Source organism: Mustelus asterias, chromosome 15, assembly GCF_964213995.1.
Source record: "Mustelus asterias chromosome 15, sMusAst1.hap1.1, whole genome shotgun sequence".
NCBI classification, from domain to species: Eukaryota; Metazoa; Chordata; class Chondrichthyes; order Carcharhiniformes; family Triakidae; genus Mustelus; species Mustelus asterias.
The window spans coordinates 5,682,256-5,705,456 of NC_135815.1; the positions used below are offsets into that span (position 1 = coordinate 5,682,256).

General features: G+C 47.9%; 1 protein-coding gene across 1 annotated transcript in view; it reads right to left on the bottom strand.

Annotated features, from left to right (window-relative positions):
• The window catches only part of cd109 (CD109 molecule), a 126,705-nt gene that overhangs the window by 68,110 nt on the left and 35,394 nt on the right, over positions 1 to 23,201 (bottom strand). The window contains exons 9-17 of the mRNA XM_078229392.1: positions 21,103 to 21,304; positions 16,650 to 16,759; positions 13,410 to 13,664; positions 11,497 to 11,598; positions 11,334 to 11,396; positions 9,529 to 9,705; positions 8,479 to 8,631; positions 1,946 to 2,026; positions 531 to 585 (exon numbers count right to left, since the gene is read on the bottom strand). Coding sequence (XP_078085518.1) covers positions 531 to 585; positions 1,946 to 2,026; positions 8,479 to 8,631; positions 9,529 to 9,705; positions 11,334 to 11,396; positions 11,497 to 11,598; positions 13,410 to 13,664; positions 16,650 to 16,759; positions 21,103 to 21,304 — 1,198 coding nt within the window. The remainder of the gene's footprint in view (positions 1 to 530; positions 586 to 1,945; positions 2,027 to 8,478; positions 8,632 to 9,528; positions 9,706 to 11,333; positions 11,397 to 11,496; positions 11,599 to 13,409; positions 13,665 to 16,649; positions 16,760 to 21,102; positions 21,305 to 23,201) is intronic.

A 23,201-nucleotide genomic window follows, 5' to 3' on the forward strand; every position in this document is an offset into this window, starting at 1 on the left:
TGGCTAAGCCACCTAACCTGAACATCTTTGGACACTAAGGGGCAATTTAACATGACCAATCCACCTAATCTGCACATTTTTGGACACTGAGGGGCAATTTAGCATGGCCAATCCACCTAGCCTAATCTATACTAATGACGAGGATGTAGAGATAAAAGGTACTTGAACCAAATTTGCAGATGACACTAAAATAAGTGGGATAGTAAGTTGCAATGAGGAAATAAGAAATTTACAAATGGATGTAACCAGGTTAGGGGAGTGGGCCAAAATGAGGCAGATGGGGTTGAATGTGGATTAGTGTGAGGTTATCTATTTTGGTCAGAAAAATGGAAAGGCAACTTATTACCTAAATGGAGAAAGACTTTGTGATTCTTCAATGCAGAGGGATCTGGGCGTCCTCAGGCATGAGTCGCAGAAAAATGGTATACAAGTATAGCAGGTAATAAGGAACGCAAATGGAATTTTGGCATTTATAGCGAAAGAACCCACAAACTGGGTTCTCTTGGAAATGTTTCAATGTTCATACTTACATATCGGCATAATGTATGGAATAGAAGCATCTGTTAACACAATTAAACCATTGTCCTGTTAATGAAAGGACAGGAAAAGTTTTGATTAGCATTTTTATTGTTGTGTAATCTTTGAGCGCAGGAATATGAATGTTGGGAACAGAGTAACACTCAAACGTCACAGCTCTCACACTCTGTGATGTCAACATTTCCACAATCTACCATGATCCTCGGTGCTCTCACCACCTTCCCCCTATCCCACTTCATCCTCATACCCTTCACCCCCTCCCCAAACCCTCCCCACCCCAAACCCTCCCCACCCCCTCCCCACCCCCTCCCCACCCATCCCCAAACCCTCCCCAGCCCCTCCCCACCTCTCCACAAACCCTCCCCACCTCCTCCCCACTCCCTCCCCAAACCCTTCCCACTCCCTCTCCAAACCCTCCCCACCCCCTCCTCACCCCCTCTCCGCCCCCTCACCCCCTCTCCACCCACCCACCCCCTCCCCATACCCCCCAAACCCTCCCCCTCTCCCCAAGCCCTCCCCACCCCCTCCCCAAACTCTCCAGCCCCCTCCCAAACCCCTCCTCACCCCCTCTCCACTCCCTCTCCAACACCTCCCCACCCCCTCCCAACCCCCTCCCCGCCCCTTCCCCAACCCCTCCCCGCCCCCTCCCACCTCCCCTCAGCCCCTCTCCGCCCGCCACCCCCTCCCCATCCCCTCCCCAACCCCTCCCCATCCCCTCCCCAGCCCCTCCCAAACCCTCCCCACCCCCACCCCGCGGCCTCCCCGCCCCCTCCCCACCACCTCTCCACCCCCTCCCCAACATGTCTCCAGCCACTCCCCACCTCCTCTCCGCCCTCTCCCCACCTCCTCTCTGCCCCCTCCCTGCCCCCTCCCCATCCCCTCCTCATCCCCTCCCCACCCCCTCCCCAGCCCCTCCCCAGCCCCTCCCCGCCCCCTCCCCACACCCTCCCCGCCCCCACCCCACACCCTCCCCACCCCTTCCCCACACTTCACCACCCCCTCTCCCTCCCCAAACCCTCCCCACTCCCTCCCCAAACCCTCCCACTCCCTCCCCATAATCTGCCCACCCTCATCACACTTTCTCCGCTCCCTCTCCACACTCTCCCTATCCTCTCTCCACTGACTTGACACCCTTCCCACTCTCCCCTTTGCAATCTCCTCAATCTCCTCCATTTCCGCACACTCTCCCCACACTCTCCCCCCACTCCCACACCTTTCGCAATCTCCTCAAGCTCTCCCTACCTTCCCCCTTTTCTCTGTGCTCTCCCCACACCCTACCCCCATTTCCAACCTCTCCACCCTCTCCACATCCTCCCTGCCTCACTCTGGGCCCTTCCTCACCCCACCCCATAGTCCTCCTCATCCCCCTCTCCTTGTCCCTCTGTACCCTCGCCATACAGCTCCGTACCTGAAATACATTAATATAGTATTGATACCATCCACTAACAGGCATGCTGCTTTTCGCGGCATCTTTTAACTCCTCAATAACCTGCAATTCAAAGGAAATAAAGCAGAGTTATTATCACAGCCCCTTCCTCAGTAAAGAGTCAATTCATTCTGCATCTTCTGTTCCTACAGCTGCTCTTCGATTTTCTTAAGCCATACCCTATCTGGCCAATAGGAGGTGCACAACAGCCTGTGACCACATCCTCTGATGTGCTAAGCCCTTTCACAAAGGAGGATCCCATCTGCAAAGATCAGCTGACTGAGATTCAGCTTTGGCAGTTGCTTACCTCCTGTTTTGCCTCCTATAATGAATCACATCTTCCCTCGCTCTCCCATTTCAGAATTCCAAAGGATTGCTCCCTCCGCGCATTCCTCAATCGCCCTCCCACCCCCCTCCTGTCCCTCTGGCATCATTCAGTGTCAGTGCAGGAGACACAACACCTGTCTTTTGCATCTCGTCTCTTCTCAATATCCAAGACCCAAAACATTCCTCCCAAGCAAAATAGTGATTTGCGTGTAGTTCCTTTAATTTCGTATTTTGTATTTGCTGCTCACAATGTAGTCTCCTCTACATCGGGGAGGCCAAACGCAAGCTTGGTCACCGCTTTGGGGATGACTGCTACTTAGTCTGCAAACATGACCTGAAATTTTAGTGTTAGGATCCCAGCGGGGGTTAATTATTGGACAATTCAGATTCCAGGGTGGCACCTGGCTTGATAGATCCTAACTTTTATTTTTTTCTTTTGAAATGTTGAGGGCGGATACCGAACAGAGTGACAGGAGTCTGCTAATGAACTCTTAACACAAGAAGTAATCACTTATTAAACAAGAGAAGATTAATTATATCACACTACTCCTTCACCCAGATTTAAAGAAACACGCAGATTCATCAGGATAATACACGTTACTAAACCTATATTATTCTCAAATGTTCATAGAATCATAGAAACCCTACAGTACAGAAAGAGGCCATTCGGCCCATCGAGTCTGCACCGACCACAATCCCACACAGGCCCTACCTTCATATCCCTATATATTTACCCACTAAGCCCTCTAACCTACGCATCTCAGGACACTAAGGGGCAATTTTTTTTTTAGCATGGCCAATCAACCTAACCCGCACATCTTTGGACTGTGGGAGGAAACCAGAGCACCCAGAGGAAACCCACGCAGACACGAGGAGAATGTGCAAACTCCACACAGACAGTGACCCGAGCCGGGAATCGAACCCAGGTCCCTAGAGCTGTGAAGCAGCAGTGCTAACCACTGTGCTACCGTCCACTGTGCTACCGTGTTCACATTAAGTACCCAGTCTGTGTAAACCAATAGGTCACCCTGTGGTCAGACACAACACACTCTGAAAGATTCCAGCCCAAGTAACAGTTGCCACCAAGAACAACTTCTGTAGATTTCTCAATAATTCCCCCCTGATGACTATCACACTGTGAACCAACAGATCTTTCCAGAAATCTGTCTTTCGCATGAGGGATTCTAATCTCCACTCTCAAAGAACACACCTTGGAATCTTCTCCCACATGACACTTTCTCGCAGATCCTTACCAAGGATCCACCTCCAGGGTTTCAACCTCTCTTTTCAATGTTCCTCTCCCTGGAGCACCACCTGCATTCAAACTTGGCATTCCCCATGCACTCTCTCAGATACCCGGCTGTGCCAAGAGAACTCAACTGCTCCACAGGCCCATGGTAAGGAGTCACCATATGTGGATCTCCTTGGATCTCTGGCTTCTCTCAAACCCGTGTTATTCCAAGTCTTCACCTTGCAGCCTTATCTTTTAGCTTAGATACTCTGTTCCACATTCATAATTTCTCTAAACAGGATAAGGTGCAGAGTCATCTTCCTTTAGGACCTGCTCTGTGCCGTTCCCTCTCTCACTAGACTGCTGACAACTGGTATCTTCCTTGAGATTGAGAACTCACTCAATATTCACTGCTAATTTAACTTTCAAGCAACTCATCTAAGATTCTTAGACTTAGTTTCCTCCTCTATCTACTAGCATGTCCATCGTGCTCCCTTTTCCTTAGAGCATAATGACCAACAGTTTGAACCTCAAACTGCTTTCTGTTCCCCTGAGGCCCCATGGTTGCTAGGCAACAGCCCAGTTCTTTAAACCTTGTATTTGCATTAGAGTTATAAAACTGCATTAAAATGCAGGCATCTTTTAAAGTGAAACTAAAACTCAAGATCCCTCAACACATGAATACAGAAATATAAATTAAACTTAAAACTATAGCTTATGCCCAGCACACACAGATATAAATATGAATGACCTAAAAGTATTTTATTTCCTCATACCAGTAGCCTGGCATTTTAATTTTCTACCTGAGCGGCACGGTGGCACAGTGGTTAGCATTGCTGCTTCACAGCACCACGGACCCTGGTTCGATTCCTGGTTTGGGTCAGTGTCTGTGTGGAGTTTGCACGTTTCTCCCCGTGTCTGCATGGTTTTCCTCCGAGTGCTCTGGTTTCCTCCCACAGTCCACAGTTGTGCGGGTTGGGTGGATTGGCCATGCTAAATGTCAGGGGGACTAGCGAGGGTAAATGCATGGGGTTATGGGGATAGGGCCTGGGTGGGATTGTGGTCAGTGCAGTCTCGATGGGCCGAATGGCCTCCTTCTGCACTGTAGGATTCTATGATTCTGGCCTTTCTATCCTTGACCTGCTGCAGTGTTCCAGTGCAGCTCAACGCAAGTCTGAGGACCAGCACCACATCTTTTGACTAGACTTCCTGCAGCCTTCTGGACTCAATACTGAGCCCAACAACCTTTGATCATAACCTCTGCCTCCATCTCATTCTATGCGCTTTTGGTTTTTTTTTGTTGGCTTGTTCCATTCATCTTGCATTCAGATGGCTTCCATGAAGCCATTCCTACCTCAACTGGACAGAAACTTTGTTTCTTTACTCTGTCTATTACCGCTCTCTTTTATTGCTGCATCACAAAATTTTTTGCTACTTAATTTCTCCTGCCCTCCGCCCTATCACAAACTTTCCCTTTTGTTTCTCCAACCCCCCTTTCTCCTTCATTGGCTTCAAAACTCTAACATTTATCTTTCTTCAGTGCTTCTAAATTACTGTGCCTTAATTTCTTTCAAAAGGTCATTTTTATACCGTAGCGTACTAAATGCCTTTGGCTGTTTCCAGTCCATGTCACTCATGCATTATGACTTATCAAATTCTAACGGGGTTAGACAGGGTAGATTCAGAAAGAATGTTCCCAATGGTGGGAGGAGTCCAGAACTAGTGGTCACAGTTTGAGGGTAAGGGGTAAACCTTTTAGAACTGAGGTGAGGAGAAATTTCTTCACCCAGAGGGCGGTGAATGTGTGGAATTCACGACCACAGAATGTACTTGAGGTCAAAACGTTGTCTGATTTCAAGAAGAAATTACATCTAGCACTTGGGGATAAAGGGACCAAGAGATATGGGATGAAGGGGGGGAACAGGATATTGAATTCGATGATCAGCCATGATCAAAATGAATAGTGGAGCAGGCTCGAAGGGCCGAATGGCCTCCTCCTGCTTCTAGTTTCTATGTTTCTATAAGAACAGCACATCATCAGCCCCTCATGTCTTTTCCACCATTCAGTTCGATCAGGGCTGATCTGTATTATAACTCAATTTATCTACCTTCATTCTTCAAACGTTACTCGCCATGCATGACAGAAAAAACTATTAACCTCAAGTGTGGCAATTTCAATTAACCCCCATTCTCAAGAGATCTTTGGGGGAGTGAGTCCAACTCTCCTTCACAGTGGCTGGGTCAAAATCCCGGAACTCCCTCCCTTACAGCACTGTGGGTGTGCCTGCACCATCCGGACTGCAGCAGTTCAGGAACAAAGAACAAAGAACAATACAGCACAGGAACAGGCCCTTCGGCCTTCCAAGCCCGTGCCGCTCCCTGGTCCAAACTAGACCATTCTTTTGTATCCCTCCATTCCCACTCCGTTCAAATGGCTATCTAGATAAGTCTTAAACGTTCCCAGTGTGTCCGCCTCCACTACCTTGCCTGGCAGCGCATTCCAGGCCCCCACGACCCTCTGTGTAAAATATGTCCTTCTGATATCTGTGTTAAACCTCCCCCCCTTCACCTTGAACCTATGACCCCTCGTGAACGTCACCACCGACCTGGGGAAAAGCTTCCCACCGTTCACCCTATCTATGCCTTTCATAATTTTATACACCTCTATTAAGTCTCCCCTCATCCTCCGTCTTTCCAGGGAGAACAACCCAGTTTACCCAATCTCTCCTCATAACTAAGCCCCTCCATACCAGGCAACATCCTGGTAAACCTCCTCTGTACTCTCTCCAAAGCCTCCACGTCCTTCTGGTAGTGTGGCGACCAGAACTGGACACAGTATTCCAAATGCGGCCGAACCAATGTTCTATACATCTGCAACATCAGACCCCAACTTTTATACTCTATGCCCCGTCCTATAAAGGCAAGCATGCCATATGCCTTCTTCACCACCTTCTCCACCTGTGACGTCACCTTCAAGGATCTGTGGACTTGCACACCCAGGTCCCTCTGCGTATCTACACCCTTTATGGGTCTGCCATTTATTGTATAGCTCCTCCCTACGTTATTTCTACCAAAATGCATCACTTCGCCTTTATCAGAATTGAACTCCATCTGCCATTTCTTTGCCCAAATTTCCAGCCTATCTATATCCTTCTGTAGCTTCTGACAATGCTCCTCACTATCTGCAAGTCCTGCCAATTTTGTGTCATCCGCAAACTTACTGATCACCCCAGTTACTCCTTCTTCCAGATCGTTTATATAAATCACAAACAGCAGAGGTCCCAATACAGAGCCCTGCGGAACACCACTCGTCACAGGCCTCCAGCCGGAAAAAGACCCTTCCACTACCACCCTCTGTCTTCTGTGACCAAGCCAGTTCTCCACCCATCTAGCCACCTCCCCCTTTATCCCATGAGATCCAACCTTTTTCACCAGCCTACCATGAGGGACTTTGTCAAACGCTTTACTAAAGTCCATATAGACAACATCCACGGCCCTTCCCTCATCAACCATTCTGGTCACTTCTTCAAAAAACTCCACCAGGTTAGTGAGGCATGACCTCCCTCTCACAAAACCATGCTGACTATCGTTAATGAGTTTATTCCTTTCTAAATGCGCATACATCCTATCTCTAAGAATCTTCTCCAACAACTTCCCCACCACGGACGTCAAGCTCACCGGCCTATAATTACCCGGGTTATCCTTCCTACCTTCTTAAATAACGGGACCACATTAGCTATCCTCCAATCCTCTGGGACCTCACCTGCGTCCAGTGACGAGACAAAGATTTGCGTCAGAGGCCCAGCGATTTCATCTCTCGTCTCCCTGAGCAGCCTTGGATAGATTCCATCAGGCCCTGGGAATTTGTCAGTCTTTATATTCTCTAACAAACCTAACACTTCCTCCCTTGCAATGGAGATTTTCTCCAACGGTTCAACACTCCTTTCCGAGACACTCCCAGTCAACACATCCCTCTCCTTTGTGAATACCGACGCAAAGTATTCATTCAGGATCTCCCTTACTTCTTTGGGCTCCAAGCATAATTCCCCACTTTTGTCCCTGAGTGGTCCGATTTTTTCCCTGACAACCCTTTTGTTCCTAACGTATGAATAAAATGCCTTGGGATTCTCCTTAATCCGGCTCACCACCACCTTCTCAAGAGCAATTAGGGATGGGCAATAAATGCTGGGTCTGGCCAGCGACACCCACATCCCGTGAAAGAATAAAGAAAAGCTCCCCTTTGTGTGAAGAAGTTCTTCCTGATATTGGCCCTGAAAGGCAAAACTCTAATATTAAGATTTTGCAATATGTTTAGAGTCGTAGAGGTTTACAGCATGCAAACAGGTCCTTCGACCCAACTTGTCCATGCCGCCCTTTTTATACCACTAAGCTAGTCCCAATTGCCCACGTTTGGCCCATATCCCTCTATACCCTCTCACCCATGTAACTGTCCAAATGTTTTTTAAAGGACAAAATTGTACCCACCTCTACCACTGCCTCTGGCAGTTTGGTTGCGTTTATAGTGATGCCATACCTTGTAGCTTCTTCGCAATTTTTTTACAGGTTCAAGGCTCGCTTCACTTGTGAAGCAGAATTGTATTAATCTTCAACAATACCTGTAAACTGCCTGTTCTTTCGCACTTGTTGATATGGAAGGCTCATGCAGATATGGAAAATATTAAGTTTTATTTCTCTATAATCTCTAGCCATTGTTTTGTGGTTTTCATGGGATACAATTCCTATGGACACTGAAGGAAACTCCATCTAATAAAAAAAGGAACTGGCACTTATTCTGAAAATGCAGAGCTGTAACCCAGAACTGATTCATGATTTCCTGTTTCAGTTCACTTGACGGCCGTAAGGCTAATAGTTATTGCTAAGTTATTGCCTTGCCTCTGTCAAATACTTGTAGGACACCATGATCACGTTTCTCAAGGTTATTTTAATCAGAACTTACCATCTTCTCTGTGAGGTCATTGCCACCCTTGAGGAGCTGGACACCCTTGTCCACCACTAAGACCCCAATAAAGGACTGTTCTTCACTGGTGGATACATGGAGCGAGACATTATCAGCTGGCTTGACTTGATCCTCACTCCAGGACAATGAGACCTGTATCGATCGAGATATTCGTTACATTTCCGGAGACAACAATTAGCAATTTCACACCTTCTTTAATGTAGATGGAAGTCCTGTGGTGCGGTGGGTAGCGTCCCAGCCTCTGAACCAGAGCTTCCAAGGTGGAGTCCCACCCCAGAACTTGATAGCTATGGAGGATACGTTCATAACAGGTTGTTTGTCAACATGCAAAACCCTCGCACACCTGTGGTAAACAGGAAGAGCGGGAGAGATTCCTGGCCCGCCACGTTTAGAGGCAAAGTAGCCCTCCTCAATCTACAGCCTCAGCTACAGTTCAACGACCTGATTCCAGGGAAAAGCAGCTACAAGCAAGTGTGTCTCAAGATATAAGAAGTGTTATCAGTATGTGATGTAATTAAATGCTAAAAAGTCAACTAAGATGGTCTGGGCACTTTTCAAGAATGGGAATAATTTGTGGCCCAACAGAGTTATGGGGAACACAAGACTGGTGAAAAGTTGCTTAGACAAAGTCTAGGGTGGCTTGTCCCAGGAAGGAATACAGACAACAGCAAAAGAGAAAACTCTGGAAAATCTCAGCAGGTCTGGCAGCATCTGTAAGGAGAGAAAAGAGCTGATGTTTCAAGGCGAGATGACCCTTTGTCAAAGCTGTCAGCTTTGACTCTGGACTCGTAACGTCAGCTCTTTTCTCTCCTTACAGATGCTGCCAGACCTGCTGAGATTTTCCAGCATTTTCTCTTTTGGTTTCAGATTCCAGCATCCGCAGTAATTTGCTTTTATTTTAATACAGACAACAGCAGTGTTAACAGATGTTAATTCAGAATGGGCAACAGTGGAGTCACTGCAGAGCTGAGATACAATGACTGTGTTTCTGTAACTGTTCAGCTCCCAAGATTAAATGAAACCTCTTACCTTATTTGCAAAGATGCCTTCCACATTCAGGTTCAATGCATCACTAACAAGCTGACCATTGTCTGCAATATAGTAGACAATGAGGCTGGCCATAGGTGCCCAAGAAAGTTCCGGCGTCAGTTCCACTGTGGGGAGGTGGCTTTTGCCTGTGAATACCACCTGTCCCCTTGATACCACCTGAGGGAGCAGGAAGGAGAAGCGTGGGTCAATGGATAAACTCCCAATGTGCTTCTGTCTCACACTGACAACTGGTTATCCGTAATCCACCAATTTACCACTCACAACAATAACTCAGCGCTGAACAAATGAAATTCCTCTTGGGTTTCCAATGTCTCCTGGCAATAAACCCATCAAGGGATGGATGGGACAGGAAGCAAAGCAATGCAGTTTCTGGGAGCTTCTGCAAGGGCAGAATTACCACCTGACTCATTTCCACAACCGATGTTTTTCTTAGAACTTAGAAACCCTACAGCACAGAAAGAGGCCATTCGGCCCATTGAGCCTGCACCGACCACAATCCCACCCAGACCCTACATATTTACCCACTAATCCCTCTAACCTACGCATCCCAGGCCACGAAGGGCAATTTTAGCATGGCCAATCAACCTAACCCGCACATCTTTGGACTGTGGGAGGAAACCGGAGCACCTGGAGGAAACCCACGCAGACACGAGGAGAATGTGCAAACTCCACACAGACAGTGACCCAAGCCGGGAATCGAACCCAGGTCCCTGGAGCTGTGAAGCAGCAGTGCTAACCACTGTGCTACCGTGCGTGAAGGAGCTGGTGGCGGGAAGGGCGGGGGGGGGGTGGTGAGGGGGGGGGGGGGGTGGTTAAGACCTTTTCAACTGGAATTGCTCATTCTCAAGCTCTAGGGAGCTCCTGGTGCAGCACCAACAACTTGCATTTATATAGAACCTTTAACACAAAAAAAGCAATGGGGAGCTATAGGCCCACAAGTCCCTGGGTAATTAAAGGCTTGAGTATTTCCTTTTGTTTGTAGAGAACAGGTATGAATGCCTGTCACTTCTGTCAAGCAGGAATGAGCCACATTATTGACTCAACTTACTATCATTAATCCATTGTTAGTTTAACTAATAACTCACTCAGGATTGTTCAGCAAGTGTCACCCAGTTGCTGAATCGCTGTAGACAGTGTGTTTTGGGTTTTGCAAGTGTGGTCTGATTGAGTACATAGAACTCTACAGTGCAGAAGGAGGCCATTCAGCCCATCGAGTCTGCACCAACCACAATCCCACCCAGGCCCTATCCTCATAACGCCACGCATTTACCCTAGCTCGCCCCCCTGACACTAAGGGTCGATTTAGTGTGGCCAATCCACCTAACCCACACATCTTTGGACTGTGGGAGGAAACTGGAGCATCCGGGGGAAACCCACGTAGACACAGGGAGAACGTGCAGACTCCGCACAGACAGTGACCCAAGCCAGGAATCGCAGCCGGGTCCCTGGCGCTGTGAGGCAGCAGTGCTAACCACTGTGCCACTGCGCCGCCCAGAAATTTTGCAGTTCCCCCATCGGGGAATTGAACCCCGGTCTCCCGCGTTACAGGCAGGGGTCCTAACCACTGCACTAACGAGTATCCTCTGCCTATTAAGAAGTTTCCCATTTTGACCAACTTCACTAAATGTAGGTTAAGCAGGCATTCACCACACTGCTCTCAATGGTCCGTGTTTAGTTTAGTAACATGGTGTACATTAATAGTTGTTGGCTATAGCAATCTCTCCGAGATACCTCGCTACACAGATGAACATTCCCTTTAAATTAGCAGTTACTGGTCGTATCACCTGATAGGTCAGTTCATTCAACACCTCCGAACTTTCAATGGTAACTTCAAACGGCATTCCCACCTCGAAATAAAGAAAGTTTATTAACACACTTCAAACTCAAGGTGCAGCGGTTAACTGAGTGCAATTCTCTCTGATGGTTATGAATGGTTAGAAATGTTACCTTGACAACAGTATTCTCTGTTTGAAGTTGAATGAAGGGTCTCCGGTACAAATGGGAATCCCTGTTCACTGAGATGTGTCTCGTCACTTCCTCGAATCTAACCTGTTGGGAATTTTAGCACCGCAGTCAGTCACACTGTGTACACTTGCCACCTGTATCTCCAGCCCCAAATCCCACTCACGCCACGGTACCCCTTACTGAGTGAGTGAACTGACTGCCCAACATGGAGGGTTCTATCTCCAACAATCCTTGGCTTGAAATTGTCTGGGCTACAGCTGAGGAATGCACACGACACCGTCGAACAGTTTCAAAATCAGTAACAAGGGGAAGGATGGTATCTGTGGGTGGAATTATATCATCGTTTAAATAAATGTCAACCCAGGCGGGGAAAGTGCCTTGCTGCCCACTGGCTCCACTGCCTGCTTTTCCCACCATATTTTTGACACTTAGTTAAAAAGAAAATGCCAGAGGTGAACCCCACAACATTACCCTCCAGCATGGTGACCTCTGACCCACGGCCTTCAAGAGTTTGGAAGGGCACCCTGATCTAAAATAAAATGGAAATAAAGATCCCACCCATGGATATGGGTTCCCCCCCCGCCCCCCCCATGCACATGCTTCCTATCAATCCCCTTCCCCCCCCCCCCCCCCCACCCTCCGCCACCCCCACAGGACATCCCCCCACTGATATGGGGGGCACCTCCATGGGCCTCCCCAGTGCAAGCCCTTCTCCCTAGCCATGCCACTTGATAGTGCCCGGGCTCTGCCAGGATACTGCCCAGGCATGATCTTCCCAGCCACGGGGGCTGTATTTACCTCTGCCCCCCCCGCCCCTCCCTCGGCAGGTCCCTGTTTGTCCCTGTTGTAATACCCGCCAATGTGAGGTCACGTCGTTGTTGGGGGGAAATCCGAATGTGGGGAGATGATAGAGCAGAGCGGCGGTATGGTGGTGATGGTGGCAGCCCCATTACAGCATTGGCGGGAACGGAATGGGAAATCCTGCCATCTGGGGACTTGCTTTGGATTCGCCATTTCCACTGGCGTTCCTGCCCTCCGGAAACGGGGGCAGAGAACCCCGGCCGATGGGTAATTTCTTAGCTCAAGACTGATTTTGCATCGTTGAATGTAACTTCATTTGCGATCCACTTCAATCAATAAGAAATGCGGATTTATTTAGCAATACGCTGTGGCTTCCATGTGCACCTCCGCACATCTGTACTTTGTGTGTTTCTGGCTGTGTGCGAGTTAGACTGTGATTGTGTCTGTTTGTGCGAGTGTGTCAGTCTGTGTAAGTGTTTTAGACCATAAGACCATAAGACATAGGAGCAGAATTAGGCCACTCAGCCCATCGAGTCTGCTCTGCCATTCAATCATGGCTGATATTTTTCTCATCCCCATTCTCCTGCCTTTTCCCCATAACCCCTGATCCCCTTATTAATCAAGAACCTATCTATCCCTGTCTTAAAGACACTCAATGACCTGGCCTCCACAGCCTTCTGCGGCAAAGAGTTCCACAGATTCGCCACTCTCTGGCTGAAGAAATTCCTCCTCATCTCTGTTTTAAAGGATCGTCCCTTTAGCCTGATGTTGTGCTCTCTGGTTCTAGTTTTTCCTACTCGAGGAAACATCCTCTCCACATCCATTTTGTACTGAGTGTGTGTGTGTCTGTGTGCATTTATACTGTGTAAGCTTGTGTAAGAGTGTGGTGAATGAGCATCCGTGTGTATGCATGAGTGTGAATGAGTTTGTTTGAATATATGTGTGCATGAATGCTTCAGTGAGCTTGTGAATGTGTATTTGTCTGTGTGTACGTGTGTGTACATGTGTGTGTGTGTGTATACGTGTGTGTGAGTGTGAGTGAGTCTGTCTGTTTGTGTTTGTGAGAGAGAGAGAGTTTGTTTATGAGTCCGTACCTTCATCCATAAGTACACTGTGTTTGGCAGCAGTGGAAACTGAATCTTAACAAATCCACTCTCAGGAACAGTGATGTTGATAATGTACCAGGATGTGGACCAGATATTCTCAACATTGGTGTATTTTGAATATTCGCTGGTGATTGTTGCGTTTGATTCAGTTGGCTGGTTTTGGGTCTGCGATACATTGACACTCAGAATGTTCTCTCTGTCTTCTGCTGTCAGCTTTCTGTGATCAATACGAGTCACCTGAACCTTGAAATAAAGAAGATGTGTTTAGTCCATTCAGCGGAAAGCAAAGCAATGATAAAACTGACCTGACCAGGGCCATTGGATTCACTTCAGGCGATGTATTTAGTCAAATCTACAATTATCGCCAGTATTATTTTCATCAATAAAACACGCAAAGCAAATTAAAATTAAATCTTAGAACCCTCGTGAGAGAATAAACTAAGTTTGTCTTCTCAACATATGTCAAGGGTATCTAGTCATGAATCTCGTTTGCTGATTGTGGGATCTTGCTATGTACAAAATGGCTGCACCATGGCTTATATAAAAGCAGTAACTACACCTCAAACAAAAGCCAGCTCTGTGAGATGTGCTGATGTCCTAAGGACACCATAAAGGTCTAGATAAGGTCCAACCTTCACAGAGTAAGTGTCAACTTGGGTAATAAATGTCAACATTGCCAGGGGCACATCCCTAGAAATAAAAATTCAGGTTCTTCCTTGGAGAGCTGCCTGATGTGACATTGATCCAACAGACTGGCGTGACGTGAGTAGACCTCCAAGTTGTTGCTGGGTTAGTTGATGTGAACCAGTACAACAGCACAACACACATCATGGATCAGGAATGTGAGGTTCAATGAGTGGGAGGAGGTGGAGCCAATAGAAAAGGATGTGGAGATGCCAGCGTTGGACTGGGGTGGGCACATTAAGAAGTCTCACAACACCAGGTTAAAGTCCTACATGTTTATTTGGTAGTACGAGTTTTCGGAGCACTGCCCCTTCATCAGGTGAGTGAAGAGTTGGGTTCACAAACAGGGCATACATAGACACACACTCAATTTACAAAACAATGGCTGGAATGTGAGTCCTAACAGGGAATCAAGTCTTTACAGCTGCAAACAATGTGAGTGGAGCGAGGATTAAGCACAGGTTAAAGAGATGTGAATTGTCTCCAACCAGGACAGTTAGTGAGATTTTGCAAACCCAGTCAAGTCGTGAGGGTTACAGATAGTGTGACATGAACCCAAGATCCCGGTTGAGGCTGTTCTCATGTGTGCGGAACTTGGCTATCAGTTTCTGCTCAGCGATTCTGCATTGTCGTGTGTCGTGAAGATCAGAGGCTGAATGCCCATGACTGCTGAAGTATTCCCCGACAAGAAGGGAACACTCCTGCCTGGTGATTGTCGAGCATTGTCTGCATCCGTTGTCGTAGCGTCTGCATGGTCTCGCCAATGTACCATGCCTTGGGACATCCTTTCCTGCAGCGTATCAGGTAGACAATGTTGGCCGAGTCACAAGAGTATGTACCGTGTACCTGATGGATGGTGTTCTCACGTGAGATGATAGCATCCGTGTCGATGATCCAGCACGTCTTGCAGAGGTTGCTGTGGCAGGGTTGTGTGGTGTCGTGGTCACTGTTCTCCTGAAAGCTGAGTAGTTTGCTGCGGATAATCGTCTGTTTGAGGTTGTGCGGTTGTTTGAAGGCAAGAAGTGGGGGTGTGGGGATGGCCTTGGCGAGATGTTCGTCTTCATCAATGACATGTTGAAGACTCCGGAGAAGATGTCGTAGCTTCTCCGCTCCGGGGAAGTACTGGACGACAAAGGGTACTCTGTCCGCCGTGTCCAGTGTCTGTCTTCTGAGGAGGTCGGTGCGGTTTTTCGCTGTGGCGCGACAGAACTGTCATTCGATGAGTCGAGCGCCATATCCTGTTCTTACGAGGGCATCTTTCAATGTGTGTAAGTGTCTGTTGAGATCCTCCTCATCTGAGCAGATCCTGTGTATATGGAGGGCTTGTCCGTAGGGGATGGCTTCTTTAACATGTTTAGGGTGGAAGCTGCAGAAGTGGAGCATCGTGAGGTTATCCGTGGGCTTGCGGTACAGTGAAGTGCTGAGGTGACCGTCCTTGATGGAGATGCATGTGTCCAAGAATTCAGCGAACAATCACTGAAACAACGGTCTGATGACATCAACAAGTTCCATCCTACCATCAGACTCACCAGGGACTACTCTCCAGAATCAGTTGCATTCTCTTGTGACTCGGCCAACATTGTCTACCTGATACGCTGCAGGAAAGGATGTCCCGAGGCATGGTACATTGGTGAGACCATGCAGACGCTACGACAACGGATGAATGGACACCGCTTGACAATCACCAGGCAGGAGTGTTCCCTTCCTGTCGGGGAACACTTCAGCGGTCAGGGGCATTCAGCCTCTGATTTTCTGGTAAGCATTCTCCAAGACAGCCTTCATGACACACGACAACGCAGAATCGCAGATCAGAAACTGATAGCCACGTTCCGCACACATAATGAGGGCCTCAAGCGGGAACTTGGGTTCATGTCATACTATCTGTAACCCCCCCCCCCACGGCTTGCCTGGGTTTGCAAAATCTCACTAACTGTCTTGGCTGGAGACAATACACATCTCTTTAACCTGTGCTTAACCCTCTCTCCACTCACATTGTCTGTACCTGTAAAGGCTTGATTACCTGTTAAGACTCGCATTCCAACCATTATCTTGTAAATTGAGTCCGTGTCTATATATGCCCTGTTTGTGAACTCAAACCTCCACTCACCCGATGAAGGAGCGGCGCTCTGAAGCTCATGCTTCCAAATAAACCTGTTGGACTTTAACCTGGTGTTTGAGACTTCTTACTGTGCCAACTGTAAAGGTTAAGTAGCAAAGAGTGCTAAACTCAATCCGTTCTCATCCTCCTTTCTCAACTTCTCTCCCAACATGTACCCTCACGCCCTACTTTTCTCCACCTCCGCCTACACCACTCCCTTATCGTTCCCATCACCCCTCGCCTGCTCCTCCCCTCCACATCCCCCTCCCCATCCACCTGACCTCTTCCCTCCACCTTTCCCCTTCCTCACACTCCTCCTCCCCTTTCCTTTTCCCTTCCCCTCCATCTCCCCCTCACGTTACCCCATCCCCCTCACACCCGCTCCTCCCCTCCTCCTCAGGTTCGGTTCAAATCAGGCCTCGGGTGAAGCATCAATGAGGACTTACCTTGGCCGTGAAGTTGAGAGGTGGCTTCAGGATTTTCTGGTAGTTGACAATCTCCAGCTTGTACTTCACGAATGAAACAGTGACATTTACATCTGTGGACCGTGTCACACCTGTGACCATAAACAGAAGCTTTATTTACAGCCAAACATTGAATTGGTCAAACGATGAGAGATGGAACCATTCAGTTTAATAGTCACTTGAGCGTGGAGCTTGAATACGACTGAAAAAAGCGATTATGACTCTGCTTTACATACACTTTTCCTTTCATGGAATGTACAAGTCACCAGCAAGGCCAACAATTGTTGCCCATCCTTAATAGCCCTTGAATGGCTTGCTGGGCCAATTCAGAGGGGGCAGTTAAGAGTCGGCCATATTGCTGTAGGTCTGGAGTCACATGTTGAGAAGCGGTGTCATAGTGATATTACTATTGGACTAATAATCCAGAGACCCAGGATAATGCTCTGGAGACCTGGGTCTGAATCCCACCAGAACAGATGGTGAAAGCTAAATTCAATTTTTTTAAAACCCGGAATTAAAATGAGCAATTGTTCTAAAAACCCATCGGGTTCCTTTAGGGAAGGAAATCTGCCATCCTCAGCTGGCCTGGTCTGCATGTGACTCCAGGGGGAGGCAATGGTCTAATGGGTTTTATCATTAAAAGATTAATCCAGAAACTCAGCTAATGTTCTGGGGACCTGGGTTCGAATCCCACCATGGCAGATGATGAATTTGAATTCAATAAAAAATATCTGGAATTAAGAATCTACTGCTGACCATGAAAACATTGTTGATTGTTAGAAAAACCCATCTGATTCACTAATATCTTTTAGGGAAGGAAATCTGCTGTCCTTACCTGGTCTGGCCTACATGTGACTCCAGAGCTACAGCAATGTGGTTGCCTCTCAACTGCCCTCCAAGGGCAACTAGGGATGGGCAATAAATGCTGGCTTGCCAGTGATGTCTCATGAATGAATAAAAACAAAAGCCCCACAGCAATGTAGTTGACTGTTAAACACTCTCTGAAATACCACTCATTTCGAGGGCAATTAGGATTGGCAATAAATGCTGGCCTAGCCAACCATGAAGATAATTTAAAAATGTAGTCTCGCCAGAGATTTCGCCCCCTGAAGGGTATTAGTGAACCAGGTGGGTTTTTAACAACAACCGATGATAATTCTTACGGTCAGCATTACTGAGATTCATTTTCAAGTCCAGACATTGCACCTTTTCTGAGTTCAACAAAAGTATTGGGGGACAAATCGTTCCCTGGCGCATTCTCCATGGCAACGCCTCAACCAATCAGTGTTGAATTGGCGACCAATCAGCACTGTCTCTCATGCAGTATAAATATTTGAAATTTGGGGCCCGATTCTCCCATTGCGACCTGCAACTTTTCTGGCGGGTTCTATCAGGAGAATCGCGTGTCAGCCATTTTGCGGAATTCACGCATGTGTCAGGAACGCATGCGTGTCTCCCAGAGCCAGAGAACAGTCACAGTCGAAACTGCGCTGAAAACCGGCGGGAAGAGAGGTAAGTGATTTGAATCTTTTTTTAATGTATTTTAAATATATTTTGCATGTGATTATCGGGCCCGGCATGGAACTTGCCGGTACTGATTGCATCTCCCACCCTACCAGGAGTACTTCATTCTGGCGGGGTTTAGAGTAGCTCCCCACGTTTGGGGAACTAGCGGGAGACCCTGCCAGGATGAAGGGGGTAAACACAGTAAGAGTTTTAACAACACCAGGTTAAAGTCCAACAGGTCTATAATGGTAGCAAATACCATTAGCTTTTGGAGCGCTGCTCCTTCGTCTTCGGCATCTCCACAGAATGAAGGGGGTCAGGCGGCAGTGGGTGGTACCCTCTGGGCATGGACACCCTGGCAGTGCCAGCCTGTACCTCTGGCACTGCCCAAGGGGCAAAGTGCCCATGCCCAGGGGCACCTCGGCACTGCCCACTGGGCATCAGGCAGTGCCAAGGCGGTGGGGCCTATTGTGGGTGGGGCCTAGGGGGCAATTGGTTGGGGGTAGGGGGTCCCGCTGCCACTCTGCATTGGGGTCGGTCTGGAATGGAGGGAGGACAGCGATTGGGGCAGGCTGAGGATGGGGGGGTGGACTGCTGGGGATTGCCTGCCTCCTGGGGTCAGCAGGGTGGGGGGTCTACTGTGGTGAGAGGGGTGGGGGGATCGTCACTGCTGGAGGGGGTTGGGCTGGACATTGGGGCACTCCGGGGCGGTGGGGGGTTGGTCAGGGCTGGCCTGGGAATGTTCATGGGGGCCGCGATCGGGCCGTGGGAGGGTGCTGGAGGGGCAGCACTGCGGGGTCCCGGACTGGCCAGTGATCGAGCTGACCAGCAAACGGGGAGTCTGACAGATTGGGGCCACTGTGCATGTGCAGAGTTCCGGCGCGAATAGGCCTCGCCCCCCTGGGTTTTTAATGATATTGGGACCTCTGCAGTGCGCAGAGTGCAGAGATTCGGGTCTGAAGCCGCTCTGAAAAAACAGTTGTGATCTAGACCAGTTTTCCCACCAATTCAGCACTTTTGGGAGAATCGCCCCTGTGGAGATCACTGCACAGTGGAACATTTCCGATCCTATTCCAACTCAGTCACAGCATTGGGCAGATACAAACCGAGATTCAGGAAATGAATATTGTGAGCACTTTAACCCACAGGGAATCCAGGCTAAATTCTGCACCGTTACTTTGAACAGGCTAACAAAATGCACTGGGATTTGATGTCAGTCCATCGGGAAGGAATTCCACTCTGCACTTCAGCCCAATTCGTGCAGTTGCACATTTTAACCCAATTATCTGGTCAGCCACCTCGTGTACAGTTCTTTTTTTGGGGGCCTTTCGGTACTTTATGTCTGATCAAAAAAGTCAATTCAAATTAAGTCCAATCATAGTCCACACAGGAGGGACAAACAAGACCCAAGCTGACAAGATGAGACATTGCATCCCATCTTGGGCTCGATCAGACAAGATCCAAGCTTGACAGGATGAGGCATTGCTGGGCTGGACCTAACACTTCATCTGAGCCAATCGGCTGAGATGGCTTTGAAAAATTGCATCAGGTAAAGCCTCGATTTAACCTCATTGGCTCCCCTGATCTCTCCTCGAGCTGAGACAAACCACGATCATAGGTGTCGGCGCAGTCCCAACGCAATGGACTAGCCTCATCCCCTAGCAGGGAGGGAGATTAACCTGCCCAATCATTGATTCTCCCCAAAGGTGGCAATAACTCCATGAAATTGGGGACTTGCTGTCGGCAAATCTGCTGTCTCAGTTCTCAGTATTACAAAAGAATCAGAGAAGGCATTGCAGAAAAATGTAGTTCTGCAGTGTCTGAATAGGATTTGTGATCAGGATTTTAGTGCGCGGCATGGTGGCACAGTGGTTAGCACTACTGCCTCACAGCGCCAGGGACCTGGGTTCAATTCCGGCCTCAGGTGACTGTCTGTGTGGAGTTTGCACATTCTCCCCGTGTCTGTGTGGGTTTCCTCCGGGTTCTCCGGTTTCCTCCCATAGTCCAAAGATGTGCGGGATTGGTTGATTGGTCATGCTAAACTGACCATTCAACCAACCTGCATAGGCATGGTGGGCAAGTGATCTCGTGCTGTTAGATTCGATGGACTGTGTTCAGCACTGGGCAGGACTGGAGAAGTACGAACATATGAGCATAGAGGAGGAGTAGGCCCCTCGGCCCCTCGAGCTTGCTCCGCCATTCACAAAGATCAGGGCTGATCTGATTGTAATCTCAATTCCACATTCCCAACCATTCCCGGTGACCTTGCACCTCCTTGCTCATCAAGAATCTATCTGCCAGTGTGGGTACTTCAGCTTGGAAATGTGGTCCCGGGCGGCACAGTTGCACAGTGATTAGCACTGCTGCCTCACAGTGCCAGGGACCCGGCTTGGGTCACTGTCTGTGTGGGGTTTGCATGTTCTCCTCGTGTCTGCGTGGGTTTCCTCCGGGTGCTCTGGTTTCCTCCCACAGTCCAAAGATGTGCGGGTTAGGTCGATTGGCCATGCTAAATTGACCCTTGGTGTCTGGGGGACTAGCAGGGTAAATACATGGGGTTACGGGGATAGGGCCTGGGTGGCCTTGTTGTCGGTGCAGGTTCAATGGGCTGAATGGCCTCTTCTGCACTGTAGGGATTCTATGATACTCCTAAATGAGGTATCTGAGGGCAGAATTGTTGGCCAGCAATATCAGGAACATTTCCTCAGGTCCATTACTTAGAAATAAATTTTCTGGATGATATTAGTCAAGTCTGAGACCATTGTGGGATTAGAGTATGGTTCTTTGAATTTTGTGTGTCCTACATTCCTATTGGTTGCTGAGGTAGCTGGGTAGTAAGTCGGGTTGACATCCAGTTCAAAGCAGCCAATAGTTTAACGGGGATTCAAAGGTTGTGCACAGTAAATGCCAGCATTTTGTGGTCACAACTTACCTGTGAGTGATTCTGTCACAGCAGCTTTGATGTTCATTGAGAGCATAGGCTGTTTGTATGATGTTAAAAAATATTCCATCAGCGATTCGAATGACTGGTTTATGGGGATGAAACTGCTTAATTTCAGAAATCCTCCATACATACTTAGAAAGAATTCCTGAAGCTCAGAGGAAGTGATGATGAACCAAGTAGTTCCATTGGTCTAAAAAGGTAGAAGTAGAGAGATTTAATGCTCACTGATACTGGATCATCTTGTGATGAATCAAAGCACTAAATTGCTAAATCATTCATATAAAATTCACAATTTGTTTTATTCTTTCATGGGATGTGGGACCGTTGGTGAGGCCAGCCTTTACATTGCCAATTCTTAATGCATCTTAATAAAGTGATTGTAAGATACCTTATTGAACTGTTGTGATATTATATATTTAACTGGTTGTAGATTGCTTTAAAGCTGATCACTTGGATGGTGATGTCATTAGGGTGTTGTAGAGACTGTTGTTTTCAGTTTGTCCTCTGTGCAGACAAGAGCTCCTCGAATTAACCTTGTTAATTTGAATCTACATGTGCAAACCACATCATTTCTCTTTGTTAAAACCCACAACCCCGAACGTCGGTACAACATTACAGTGTAGGTACATCCACAATGCTTTCAGGGAGGGATTTTCAGGGCTTTGACCCAGCAATGGTGAAGGAAGAATGATATCGTTCCAAGTCAGGATGATGAGTGATTTGGAGGAGAAATTTCAGGTGGCCTTGTTCCCATGTATCTGCTGCCTTTTGTTCTTCTAGATGGTAGACCGCCCTGATTTGAAAGGTGCTGGTGAAGGAGTCTTAATGCAGTGGATCCTGCAAATGGTAAACACCGCTGCTACTGTGTGTTGGTGGCAGAGGGAGGGGATGTTTAAGGTGATGGTGGATCCGGTGCCAACCAAGCACACTTTGTCCCTGGTGTAGAGTTTCTTGAGTGTTGTTGGAGCTGCACCCATCCAGGCAAGTGAGGTGTATTCCATCATACTCCTGACTCGTGCCTTGTAGATTTTGGACAGGCTTTGGGGAGTCAGGAGGTGAGTTACTCACTGCAGGATTCCCAGCCTCTGACCTGCTTTTGTAGCCACAGTGTTTATATGGCTGGTCTAGTTCAATCTCTGGTCAATGGTGTTGTTAAGTTGAGTTTATAAAGATGTACTTTATAGACATCTATAAATGTCTACATTTATTACATTACAGAATGTCTGTAAAGAATATAAAATACTAGAGCGGAAACAACAGTGCTGTTTTGTGTCAGTGTCTTCAAAAGTTGGTTATGTTCAATGCTGAGATGTTTAAAGTGCAGAGTACACACAGACTTGGTAACAGGCTCTGCAGGTTTTTGCACTTTGTTAGCCTATGAATTTAAAGAAGACACTCAGCTATTAGCCTATGAGTGTCAAGAAAACGCACAGCTAAAGGGAACCTATCAGATTTGAATTTGCTGTTGTTGTCAACATCAAACCAATCCATGTACAGGAATGTTGATAGGTCATAAGGATTATAAAAGAGCAACTCAACTGCCTTGAGTTCAGTTCCACCAGGGGTTGAGCCAGGAGTTCAAGGCGGCACGGTGGCACAGTGGTTAGCACTGCTGTCTCATAGCTTCAGAGACCTGGGTTCAATTCCGGGCTTGGGTCACTGTCTGTGTGGAGTTTGCACGTTCTCCTCGTGTCTGCGTGGGTTTCCTCCGGGTGCTCCGGTTTCCTCCCACAGTCCAAAGATGTGCAGGTTAGGTGCATTGGCCATGCTAAATTTCCCCTTAATGTCCCAGGATGAGTAGGTTAGAGGGATTAGCGGGGTGAATTGGGATTGGGTGGGATTGTTGTCGGTACAGACTCAATGGGCTAAATGGGCTCCTTCTGCACCATAGGGATTATATATTTAAAAAATAGGTTCCGATCATCTGAAGCAGTTAAAGGCAGTTAAGGGCAGTTAGATCAACTGGAGCAGTTGGTTCTTAGCTCTGCCAGCTTCAGATAGGTCTTAAGAGAACTCACCCAGTGAAAAGTACCAAATCAGACTGTGCTTACAGGCGGCGGACAACTACCAAAGAACTCCAAAACTTC